This window comes from Ranitomeya variabilis, chromosome 1 (genome assembly GCF_051348905.1).
Source record: "Ranitomeya variabilis isolate aRanVar5 chromosome 1, aRanVar5.hap1, whole genome shotgun sequence".
In the NCBI taxonomy this organism is placed as follows: domain Eukaryota; kingdom Metazoa; phylum Chordata; class Amphibia; order Anura; family Dendrobatidae; genus Ranitomeya; species Ranitomeya variabilis.
The window spans coordinates 910851983-910865611 of NC_135232.1; the positions used below are offsets into that span (position 1 = coordinate 910851983).

General features: G+C 43.0%; 1 protein-coding gene across 1 annotated transcript in view; it reads right to left on the minus strand.

Moving 5' to 3' along the window:
- PRDM5 (PR/SET domain 5) overlaps window positions 1–13629 on the minus strand; it is a 522790-nt gene that overhangs the window by 331757 nt on the left and 177404 nt on the right. The window contains exon 10 of the mRNA XM_077279028.1: window positions 12345–12424. Within this exon, the coding sequence (XP_077135143.1) occupies window positions 12345–12424 (80 nt within the window). The remainder of the gene's footprint in view (window positions 1–12344; window positions 12425–13629) is intronic.

The window sequence follows — 13629 nt, forward strand, 5'->3', positions numbered from 1 at the left end:
ACCAAATATTCCAGGATGACCAGCCAACACAGAAGAATGGACCTCGGAGATGACTCTACTGGTCCAATCATCCGGAACAAACAGTCTTTCTGGTGGACAACGATCAGTTTTATCCACCTGAAACTCCTGCAATGCACGTCGCAAGTCTGGGGAGACGGCGGACAATATTACCCCATCCCTAAGGATGCCAGTAGGCCCAGAGTCTCCAGGAGAGTCAGGCACAAAACTCCTAGAAAGAGCATCTGCCTTCACATTCTTTGAACCTGGCAGGTATGAAACCACAAAATTGAAACGAGAAAAAAACAACGACCAACAAGCCTGTCTAGGATTCAGACGCCTGGCAGACTCAAGGTAAATCAGATTTTTGTGATCAGTCAAGACCACCACACGATGTCTAGCACCCTCAAGCCAATGACGCCACTCCTCAAATGCCCACTTCATGGCCAAAAGCTCCCGATTACCCACATCATAATTGCGCTCGGCGGGCGAGAATTTTCTAGAAAAGAACGCACATGGCTTCATCACCGAGCCATCGGAACTTCTCTGTGACAAAACCGCCCCCGCTCCAATCTCGGAAGCATCAACCTCAACCTGAAAAGGAAGTGAAACATCTGGTTGACATAACACAGGAGCAGAAGAAAACCGGCGCTTAAGTTCCTGAAAGGCCTCCACAGCCGTAGGAGACCAATTAGCAACATCAGCACCCTTTTTAGTCAAATCAGTCAAAGGTTTAACAACACTGGAAAAATTAGTATTGAACCGACGATAAAAATTAGCAAAACCCAAGAACTTCTGAAGACTCTTAACAGATGTAGGTTGTGTCCAGTCACAAATCGCCTGAACCTTGACGGGATCCATCTCAATAGTAGAAGGAGAAAAAATGTACCCCAAAAAAGAAATCTTCTGGACTCCGAAGAGACATTTCGAGTCCTTCACAAACAGAGAATTGGCCCGCAGGACTTGAAACACCTTCCTGACCTGTAGAACATGAGACTCCCAGTCATCAGAAAACACCAAAATATCATCCAAATACACAATCATAAACTTATCCAGATATTCACGGAAAATATTGTGCATAAAGGACTGAAATACTGAAGGAGCATTAGAAAGTCCAAAAGGCATTACCAAATACTCAAAATGGCCCTCAGGCGTATTAAATGCGGTTTTCCACTCATCACCCTGCTTTATCCGCACAAGATTATACGCACCGCGAAGATCTATCTTAGTGAACCACCTAGCCCCCTTAATGCGAGCAAACAAATCAGTCAATAATGGCAATGGATACTGATATTTGACTGTAATCTTATTCAGAAGGCGATAATCTATACAAGGCCTCAGGGAACCATCTTTTGTAGCCACGAAAAAAAAACCTGCTCCCAGAGGGGACGAAGATGGATGAATATGTCCCTTTTCCAAGGACTCCTTAATATAATTCCGCATAGCAGTATGCTCTGGCACTGACAGATTAAATAAACGACCCTTAGGGAACTTACTGCCAGGAATTAATTCTATAGCACAGTCACAATCCCTATGAGGAGGGAGTGAATTGAGCTTAGGCTCCTCAAAAACATCCCGATAGTCAGACAAAAATGCAGGGACCTCAGAAGGAGTAGATGAAGCAATTGAAATCAGAGGTGCATCATCATGAACCCCCTGACATCCCCAGCTTAACACAGACATTGTTTTCCAATCCAGGACTGGATTATGAGTTTGTAACCATGGCAGACCAAGCACTAGTACATCATGTAAATTATACAGTACAAGGAAGCGAATCACCTCCTGATGAATGGGAGTCATGCGCATGGTCACTTGTGTCCAGTACTGTGGTTTATTCATAGCCAATGGTGTAGAGTCAATTCCCTTCAAAGGAATAGGAACTTCCAGAGGCTCCAGACTAAAACCACAGCGTTGGGCAAATGACCAATCCATAAGACTCAGGGCAGCGCCCGAATCCACATAGGCATCGACTGAAATGGATGACAGTGAACAAATCAGAGTTACAGACAAAATGAACTTAGACTGCAGAGTACTAATGGCAAAAGATTTATCAACCTTTTTTGTGCGTTTAGAGCATGCTGATATAACATGAGCTGAATCACCACAATAAAAACACAATCCATTTTTCCGCCTATAATTTTGCCGTTCACTTCTGGACTGAATTCTATCACATTGCATAGTCTCAGGTGCCTGTTCAGAAGACACCGCCAACTGGTGCACAGGTTTGCGCTCCCGCAAACGCCGATCAATCTGAATGGCCATAGTCATAGACTCATTCAGACCTGTAGGCGCAGGGAACCCCACCATAATATCCTTAATGGCCTCAGAAAGACCATCTCTGAAGTTTGCAGCCAGGGCGCACTCATTCCACTGAGTAAGCACCGACCATTTCCAAAATTTTTGACAATATACTTCCGCTTCATCATGCCCCTGAGAGAGGGCTAATAAAGCCTTTTCAGCCTGAATCTCCAGGTTAGGTTCCTCATAGAGCAATCCCAGTGCCAGAAAAAACGCATCCACACTGAGCAATGCAGGATCCCCTGGTGCCAATGCAAATGCCCAATTCTGAGGGTCGCCCCGCAGGAAAGATATTACAATCTTGACCTGCTGAGCAGGGTCTCCAGAGGAGCGAGATTTCAAAGAAAGAAACAATTTGCAATTGTTCCTGAAATTCAGGAAGGTAGATCTATCTCCAGAAAAAAACTCTGGAATAGGAATTCTAGGTTCAGACATAGGAGTGTGAACAACAAAATCCTGTATGTTTTGAACTTTTACAGCAAGATTATTCAGGCTGGAAGCCAAACTCTGGACATCCATGTTAAACAGCTAAGATCAGAGCCATTCAAGGGTTAAGAGGAGGTAAGAAGCAGCTAGACAGCAATTAAGGGCTAGGCAGCAAAACTCTGAGAGAAAAAAAAAAAAATTTCCCTTCAACACTTCTTTTTCTCCTGCTTCAGCCCAAACAATTAACACTTTGTGGGCCGGCTATACTGTCATGGTCCCAATGGCAGGGAATTCAGCAACATAACACGGGCAAAAACAGGACGAGCTCTAGGGTGATGGAACCTGAGCTGACCGCGATCCTGAACCTCAACACTCAACTAACAGCAGCCGGGGAACGTTCCTAGGGGGACTCTAGACGTCTCGCGCCAGCTGGAGATCTAGCTTCCCCTATCAGAAGAATAACAGACCTATCTTGCCTCCAGAGAAATATTCCCACAGAAATAGCAGCCCCCCACATATAATGACGGTGAAATGAGAGGAAGGCACAAATGTAGTTATGAAAACAGATTCAGCAAAATGAGGCCCGCTTAAGCTAGATAGCAGAGGATACAAAAGGTGAACTGCGCGGTCAGCTTAAAACCCTTCAAAATACCATCCTGAAATTACTTGAACTCATGTGCCAACTCATGGTACATGAGTGGTAATTTCAGCCCACTAGAGCAACCAGCAGCAGAGAATTACATATCTGCAAGCTGGACTAAAAAAACATGAAAGCAATCATGAAACAGGGAAATCCAGACTTAGCTTGTCTTGAAGGCCTAGGAGCAGGTAACAGAGACACACTGATACATTGATAGCCGGCAAGGGAATAACAGGAAAGCCAGGTTAAATAGGAAACACCCAGCCTCTGAAGGACAGGTGGAAACCAGAGACCGCAACCCACCAAAGTCACCCAGTACCAGTTGTAACCACCAGAGGGAGCCCAAAAACAGAATCCACAACACCATCAGTACTGTACAACCTAAATTTCTGTTATCTGTGACCCTGATCTGCCAGTGCTCATTATCGTCATTTTCTGTCATGGCATTTGTGGATTCAGGTGCCGCTCTAAACTTAATGGACTTAGAATTTGCCAGACGTTGTGGTTTCCCCTTGCAGCCTTTGCAGAGTCCTATTCCTTTGAGGGGCATTGATGCTACACCGTTGGCTAAAAATAAACCTCAGTTTTGGACACAGCTGACCATGTGCATGGTGCCAGCCCATCAGGAAGATTGTCATTTTCTGGTGTTGCATAATTTGCATGATGCTATTGTGCTGGGTTTCCCATGGTTACAGGTGCATAATCCGATATTAGATTGGAAATCTATGTCTGTGACTAGTTGGGGTTGTCAGGGGGTTCATGGTGACGTTCCTTTGATGTCAATTGCTTCCTCCCCCTCTTCTGAAATTCCTGAGTTTTTGTCAGATTTCCAGGATGTATTCAATGAGCCCAAGTCCAGTTCCCTTCCACCGCATAGGGACTGTGATTGTGCTATTGAATTGATTCCAGGCTGTAAGTTCCCTAAGGTCCGACTTTTCAACCTGTCTGTGCCAGAACATACCGCCATGCGGAGCTATGTTAAGGAGTCCTTGGAGAAGAGGCATATTCGGCCATCTTCTTCACCATTGGGAGCAGGTTTTTTTTTTTGTTGCCAAAAAAGATGGCTCCTTGAGACCCTGTATTGATTATCGCCTCTTGAATAAGATCACGGTCAAATTCCAATACCCTTTGCCTTTGCTTTCTGATCTGTTTGCTAGGATTAAGGGGGCTAGTTGGTTTACCAAGATTGACCTTCGAGGGGCATATAATCTTGTTCGTATTAAGCAGGGTGACGAATGGAAAACTACGTTTAATACGCCCGAAGGCCATTTTGAATACCTTGTGATGCCATTCGGACTCTCTAATGCTCCATCTGTGTTTCAGTCCTTCATGCATGATATATTTCGGAATTATCTTGATAAATTCATGATTGTATATTTGGATGATATTTTGATTTTTTCAGATGATTGGGAGTCTCATGTGAAACAAGTCAGGATGGTATTTCAGATCCTTCGTGATAATGCCTTGTTTGTGAAGGGGTCTAAGTGCCTCTTTGGAGTACAGAAGATTTCTTTTTTGGGCTTCATTTTTTCTCCCTCATCTATAGAAATGGATCCGGTTAAGGTTCAAGCCATTCATGATTGGATCCAGCCCATATCCGTGAAGAGCCTTCAGAAATTTTTGGGCTTTGCTAATTTTTATCGCCGTTTCATTGCCAACTTCTCCAGTGTGGTTAAACTCCTGACCGATTTGACGAAGAAAGGCGCTGATGTGACGAATTGGTCCTCTGCGGCTGTTTCTGCCTTTCAGGAGCTTAAACGCCGATTTACTTCTGCCCCTGTGTTGCGTCAGCCGGATGTTTCTCTTCCTTTTCAGGTTGAGGTTGACGCTTCTGAGATTGGGGCAGGGGCCGTTTTGTCTCAGAGGAATTCTGATGGTTCCTTGATGAAACCGTGTGCCTTCTTTTCTCTAAAGTTTTCGCCTGCGGAACGCAATTATGATGTCGGCAATCGTGAGTTGTTGGCTATGAAGTGGGCATTTGAGGAGTGGCGACATTGGCTTGAGGGGGCCAAGCACCATATTGTGGTCTTGACCGATCATAAGAATCTGATTTATCTCGAGTCTGCCAAACGGCTGAATCCTAGACAGGCCTGATGGTCCCTGTTTTTTCCCGTTTTGATTTTGTGGTCTCGTATCTTACGGGTTCTAAGAATGTTAAGGCTGATGCCCTCTCTAGGAGCTTTTTGCCTGATTCTCCTGGGGTCCTTGAGCTGGTTGATATTCTGAAGGAAGGGGTGATTCTTTCTGCCATCTCCCCTGATTTACGACGGGTTCTTCAGGAATTTCAGGCTGATAAACCTGACCGCTGTCCAGTGGGGAAATTGTTTGTTCCTGACAGATGGACTAGTAAAGTGATTTCGGAGGTTCATTGTTCTGTGTTAGCTGGTCATCCGGGGATTTTTGGTACCAGAGATTTGGTTGGTAGGTCCTTTTGGTGGCCTTCTTTGTCACGGGATGTGTGTTCTTTTGTGCAGTCCAGTGGGACTTGTGCGCGGGCCAAGCCTTGCTGTTCCCGCGCTAGTGGGTTGCTTTTGCCTTTGCTGGTCCCTGAGAGGCCTTGGACGCATATTTCTATGGATTTTATTTCGGATCTTCCGGTTTCCCAGAGGATGTCAGTTATCTGGGTGGTTTGTGACCGGTTTTCTAAGATGGTTCATTTGGTTCCTTTGCCTAAGTTGCCTTCCTCTTCTGATTTGGTTCCGTTATTTTTTCAGCATGTGGTTCGTTTGCATGGCATTCCGGAGAATATTGTGTCCGATAGAGGTTCCCAGTTTGTTTCTAGGTTTTGGCGGGCATTTTGTGCTAGGCTGGGCATTGATTTGTATTTTTCTTCCGCATTTCATCCTCAGACAAATGGCTAAACCGAGCGAACTAATCAGACTTTGGAAACCTATTTGAGATGCTTTGTGTCTGCTGATCAGGATGATTGGGTGGCTTTCTTGCCATTGGCCGAGTTTGCCCTTAATAATCAGGCTAGTTCTGCTACCTTGGTTTCACCCTTCTTTTGTAACTCTGGTTTTCATCCTCGTTTTTCTTCGGGGCAGGTTGAGCCTTCTGATTGTCCTGGGGTGGACTCTGTGGTTGACAGGTTGCAGCAAATTTGGGCTCATGTTGTTGACAATTTGGTGTTGTCTCAGGAGGGGGCTCAGCATTTTGCTAACCGTCGTCGGTGTGTTGGTTCCCGGCTTTGGGTTGGGGATTTGGTCTGGTTGTCTTCCCATCATGTCCCTATGAAGGTTTCTTCCCCTAAGTTAAAGCCTCGGTTTATTGGCCCTTATAGGATTTCTGAGATTATCAATCCAGTGTCTTTTCGTTTGGCCCTTCCAGCCTCTTTTTCCATCTATAATGTTTTTCATAGATCTTTGTTGCGGAAATATGTGGTGCCCGTTGTTCCCTCTGTTGATCCTCCTGCCCCGGTGTTGGTTGATGGGGAGTTGGAGTATGTGGTTGAGAAGAATTTGGATTCTCGTTTTTCGAGGCGGAAGCTTCAGTATCTTGTCAAATGGAAGGGTTATGGCCAGGAGGATAATTCTTGGGTTGTTGCCTCCGATGTTCATGCTGATGATTTGGTTCGTGCCTTTCATTTGGCTCGTCCGGATCGGCCTGGGGGCTCTGGTGAGGGTTCGGTGACCCCTCCTCAAGGGGGGGGTACTGTTGTGAATTCTGTTCTTGGGAGCCACTGAGGTGCAATAACAGCAGAAACACACCATAAGTGACCCCGTTTTACAAACCTCTCAATGAATTCAACTAAAGGTATAGTGATCATATTAACACCATGGGTGTGTCATAGAATTGTATTGTGAATTCTGCTCTTGGGCTCCCTCCGGTGGTTATAAGTGGTAGCGCTGCTGTCTCTGGATCGCAGCATTCATCAGGTGTGTCCACTTTTTGCAATTCTGACTGGGCTATTTAGTCTTGCTTGACCTTTAGTTAGTGCCAGTTGTCCATTGTTCCTGGAGGATTCACATCCCTGCCTGGTCTCTCCTGCTTTGCTGTTCATTTCAACAAAGATAAGTTCTGGCCTTGATTTTTGCTGTCCACATGCTGTGGGCCTTATTGTTCAGTTCTTTTCCATGTTTTTGTCTTTTCCAGCTTGGTCTGTATAAGGATTTGTTTAGCCAAGCTGGTATCTCTGGAGATGCAGATATACCCTCCATATCTTTAGTTAGATGTGGAGATTTTGTATTTTCTGTGGTGGATATTTTCTAGTGTTTTAATACTCACCGCATAGTACTCTGTCCTATCCTTTCTATTTAGCTAGAAGTGGCCTCCTTTGCTAAATTCTGATTTCAGTCTGTGTATGTTTTTTCCCTCTCCTCTCACAGTCAATATTTGTGGGGGGCTGCCTATCCTTTGGGAATTTTCTCTGAGGCAAGATAGTTTTCCCTTTTCTATCTTTAGGGGTAATTAGTCCTCTGGCTGTGTCGAGATGTCCAGGGAGTGCTCGGTACATTCCACGGCTACTTCTAGTTGCGGTGTTAAGTTCAGGGTCTGCGGTCAGTACAGGTACCACCTTCTCCAGAGTACGTCTCATGCTGCTCTTAGGGCACCAGATCATAACACTGTGGTATTCGATCCAGTAGGGACCGACGCTGCTTAAAGGGGTCCTCTGGGGTGATGTTATGGCAGGTAGATGGTATAACTTCCCACAGGTGAATTATGTCACCAGGGCTCCCGGTGAGTAAGTGAAGATTGTGAGAAGTGCTGTGAAGAACGAGGACACAGGTTTGCAGTCTCTTTACCTGATTTACTGAAGCTTCAGGCAACCGCAGTCCAGGGCACCAGATTACAGGACAGGCAGAGTCCGGCCAGCTTGGAAGTGAATCCAGAGTCTCCTTCACCATGTGGAACTGAAAGCCTTCCTCAAAGCACGGTGGTGTTGTAGCCCCTACTGCCTATGGCTTCTGATAAGGTCCTCACAGTTCTTCTCTTTCCCCCATATAGGTTAGGACATAACCCATATGACAGGTGAAGCAGGCCTTTTTATAGGGTCTCTATCACGACCCGGGCCCTATAAGTATCACTGTGTCTCCTGAGTGTAAAGGCGAACAGGTAACTTGAAGTTCAGCTGTCCTGCTGGTTTCAGCTATGCTACTTAGAGTTCAGCATGGCCACGGTCTTCCGGCTACCGGAATCTGCGCCAGCCACGGAGGTAGCTGATTCACTGCTCTGCTCTGCTGGTATCACTCTCCTGTGCCTTTTCTCTCCTGCACACTTTCCACAAGCTTGTTCGTTCTTTCTAAGTTCTCTTTTCTCCAGGAGCCGTAGTACTCTCAGACTACATGGCCCATTCAGACCTACTGACACTCTATGTCTGTCTGCTCTCTTCTCTGTCCTCTGACATTCTGACTGAAATCTCTCGTTCCCTCCAGACCAGAATGTATTTATAGGGGAGTTCACCCTTAACCAGGATTGGAGCTCCCCCTTCTGGCCTGGAGTGTGAACGTGTTGTGTGTATGTGATTACCTGGTGAAAGATATCCTTCATCGCTTCCAAGCATGACATCACTCTCCCCATGAGGATGCCACTGTGACGACCAGGACCCTGGAGCATCACAAAAGCAAATAAAGAGGGTTCACCACAAGGTGCAAACCAATAATTAGCCTTACAATAGAAAGCCAGAATACACTTTGTAAAAAAAAACATTTAAAGCAGCCAGCCTATTCTTTGGACAGATAAAATGAAGATCAACCTGTACCAGAATGATGGCAAGAAGAAAGTATGGAACAGGCTTGGAATGGCTCATGATCCACAGCACACCACATCCTCTGTAAAACATGGTAGACGCAGTGTGATGACATTGTAGAAAAATGGTTGCAATTTCTAAATGTTTAACAGGATATTTTTGCTCAACGTCTTCAATTAAAGCTGAAATTACACACTTCAATTGCATCTCAGGTGTTTCATTTTAAATAAAAAAAGTGACATGCAGAGCTCTAATCACAAAGATTTGGTCACCGTCCAACTATTTCTGGGCCTAATTGTACTTGGCTGAAATCATACAGCTAGTGTCTGATACATCATCCTTGAAAGATGGAGAAGCTAAGCTTAGTGCAGGATCTGAAAGGTTTAGCATAATACTGGTCTTTATAGAACAGAAAAGAGCAATTACCTGTGCAGTGCACCTCTCCCTAAGATTTATTTTTATTGGCAAGAGCGTTTCCACGCTTTGCCATAGAAATTTCTTACTATGTGTAAAAACAATGCAATATTAATGGCCAACCAGTAACATTTCTTAAAACATTTTTGAAAGTTTTGAAGTATGTATTTGTCAATGAAGGCATCAGTCATACAATATTATTATTTTTCTATATAAAATATCAATATTTTGTATTATTTCATAAATTAACAGATCATAAGGATATATTATATTTCAGTTCTTATATAATTTACTCATTTATGAGATTATCATATGCTGATAATTCTACCTGTCTGATAGAGCGAATAAAGACTGGTTAGTGATATACTGTATGTATAAGAAATGGTGTTGAAACTGTTGATATTTTTACATCTGCATTGTTAAGTAAAGGCTTTTATTCTCTTTTTTCATTACTTTGATTCTATAAACATGTTTTTGTCAGACATTTTAGAGACCTTTAATTAAATTAAATGTCAGAGATGTTAAACCAGAGGCTCTCCTTTAAACTGAAAATCTCAATAATGATCTCATTGGGATTTCCTTTTCTCCCACAGATGTCATTAAAATGCAGAAAGGAGGGGAAAAAATCGGTATATCAGAGCAGCCAGCCAAGTTTCTAGCTGCCATTTTTACTGGAAAGCATAAAAAAAATCTGTTATTAATATGATTTTAGATTGTGTCATTGGCAATAAAAGGGTAAGAAGCATCTAAGCAAAAATTGATTGATTAGACCCCATGTACACTGTCATGTCATTGCACAGGTGACTGCTTTGTAAAAGCTGACAATGAAGGATGACATTAAAAGTCCGTTAACATATGGTATGATTTAGCTACATCTCCAAGTCTAATCAGTATGTCCTTTACCTTAGGACCTTGATTTCTGCAGCCAAATTCAATAAATTTGCATTTTAAAGAATTATGTTCTGAATGTCCTCAGCTGAGAAGCATTTATTTGAAAATTTCCAGAAACCAGAGCACAGTTTCTTTTATAATTGATATTGATGTATCTTCATACCATTCACTTTATAAGGGTCTGTTTACCTGTAACAGACTTATTCCTCAAGAATACAGAAGAAATTCCACAGTAGCAAATCTGAGCAAAATCATGTAGATTTTGTTGTTTATCATGTGTAAGATGACCGCTGGACGAATCCTGGAGGGGAGATATGTGTCATCGCAGCTATTGATGTGAGTGATGTGAGCTTGGAAGTATGCTCCAGCACATATAGTGCTGAGAGAGTTGTTTGGGCTGCTCCAGGGACAACGGGTTTTACGTGTGGTTATAAGAGATGGGTGGGAATGACCGCTCATATATCCCCACCCCAGGGGTGTGGTTTGGGTAATAGAATGGAAGCCAATTGCCTCATTCAGTGTCTGCAGCTGGAGGTGTGGAGACCTCCATGTCTGTTTGCTAAAGACACTGACCAAACCGGGCGGACCCGCATTATTATATGGACTGTGTATTTGTTCCTGTTAGCTTTTCACCTTGTGCCGGAAAAGGTTGTTCATTTGTTTTGAGTATCTAGAGCGGTTTATACAACATTACTAAACTTGCTTGGACATTTTCACAATACCGCATCCTGTACCTACCTCAACCACAACCAGGTGAGTACAGATTCCTACACATGTAAAATAATAATTGTCAACACTTCTTTAGTCCCCCACAGACGTCTGAACACCCCTCCTCCAGTGATGAGGCCAGTGGGTGATGAGGCCAGTGGATGCCAAGAGAAGTGTTGCCGTTATAGCTCTAAGACATGGGATTTTTTTATGTTAAACTTTGGGCATAGAATGTTTTTTTGTCTTGTCCCTATACATTTTGTTGCAGATCTCTTATAAGTTATCAACTGTTAAATTGGCAACAGCTGCTTCTTTTATTTGTTTGTTTGTGTATTTTTTGCATATTTTGACTTCTTTATTGAGCTCAATGGGAAATAGTTGTGAATATAATTTGTTGACTTTGCTGTTACTTGTCTGCAAAACTCCTTACTGCACCTTTGCTAAATTTATCATTCAGCATTTTAGAAGGGTTTTTTTTAAAGCCATAATTTAACATCTCACAATAGTATGAAATTAAAAAAAAGTACAATACTCACCTTACTAATTCCTTGTCACTCCCTTGCCAATGTTGTGTTTACTGGGTTATGGCAATGACATGTGACCGCTGTAGCCAATCATTGGCTGTAGCGGTGACATCCATATACCACTGAGATCAATGCCAGAGCTGCCCCTAGTCTATAGGACATTACTGGAGCGGAAGCAACAGATAAATGATCATAGGCTAAAGAAACATTGGCCAGGAAATGGCAGTGGGTTGTAAAGTATTGTAAAACCTTTCATTAAAGTAGTAAACCTTCATACACATGGCATAACTATGTCCACAGTGCTTGTTGCAAGGCAAAATGAGTACCTGCACCACTTTGTGTGCCACCTTAGGGTGCCAATATATGAACCCCCATTAATTTAATATTTTCCCCTAGAAAAAGAATACCTTAGTAAAATGTCATCTAAAAGTATGCAAATTGCCTCCAGAGAAAAAGAGGACTTAAACTCCATAGCGCAAAATCTGATCCATTCTTGTGTGATATTTGCTCTAAGGGTATGTGTCCACGTTCAGGATTGCATCAGGATTTGGTCAGGATTTTTCATCAGTATTTGTAAGCCAAAACCAGGAGTGGAACAATTAGAGGAAAAGTATAACAGAAACATATGCACCACTTCTGTAATTATCACCCACTCCTGGTTTTGGCTTACAAATACTGATGAAAAATCCTGACCAAATCCTGATGCAATCCTGAACGTGGACACATACCCAAAGTCTCCTCCAGACGTCCCATTCCTTACCTTTCTGTGCTCTTGAAGGATAACTGATGATGAGCATTTCTTGTTACAGACTGTGCACATTAACCTCTTCTTAGAATTTCCTATAATAAATGAAGAATATACCTCAAAAGGGTGGAAAGAAATAATAGGTAAAGTACTGTGGAAAAGATCTGATTACTAAGGTGAAGCACATATGTTTGTGAAGACTCTTCTGTATCAGCTGTTCTAGCCAATTCTACGGCACACATAAATGCCACTGTGATATTATACCTACGGGGATGAAGGCTTACACAGTGTGGAGAATATGTTACACGGCACTATGGTGTGAACACGGCACTACGTGACACTACTGAGAAACATTCTGTTATGGACCGCACAGTATTAGCACAGGTGCTGTATAGCCAAATGGGCAAAATATTGAAAATACAATATGATCAGAAGTTTCAGAATCTAATCTGGACTCTCCCTATGGAAGTCAATGGAGCCTAATGGAGTCATTTTATTTCATTGTGGAGAATACAGATTTGTAATGCTGATTTCTAGTCCAAACTACAAAAAAATTGGGAAGTCTATTAAATCATTACTACAAAGGTAGGTGCACAAGAGAATTTTCTCTTTACCTGATACATATGGTCTGATTATTCTGAACAGATAACTATCAGAAATTGAACGCAGTGGGATCAGTTTTTCTCGGAGGTTAAAAAAAAGTTTCTACATCTTCACCATTATGTCATTCTGTGAGCATCAGAATGCATTCAGATGTCATCTGAGTGGAGTCCAATGTTTTTACAGACCCATAGACTTGCATTGCCAATTTTGATCCACCACTCAGATAAAAATCTGACATGCACCAATTTTTTTTTCGGACTGTTCGTTCAAAGGAAAAGATCGGACCTGTGCACAACCCCATAGAATAACATGGTTAAAAATACTATCTGTGAAAACCATATTTAGCACTCGTCCAATATAATCGGTAGTCTACCCTTACTATTAGGCGAGTAGCCAGCGTATAACTCGGATGAGTGCTGTCTGATGTTTCATCAGATGGCACTCGCTCCAATGTTATACTATGGAGCAATGCTGACTAGTGTTTAATATCTCATGTGAGTTGGCATGAGAAATAAATTGCTGCATGCTGCAATTGGCAGCATATGTCAATGGCACGCACCCATAGAAGCCTATGGGTGCGTGCAAAACATCAGACTGCACTCAGATGCCAACCGAGGGCAGACTCTTATACACAGACTCGCAGAATGGAGATAATGGAGAAATCAAGTTTTCCACCTTCTCCGTACCTGTAATCCAA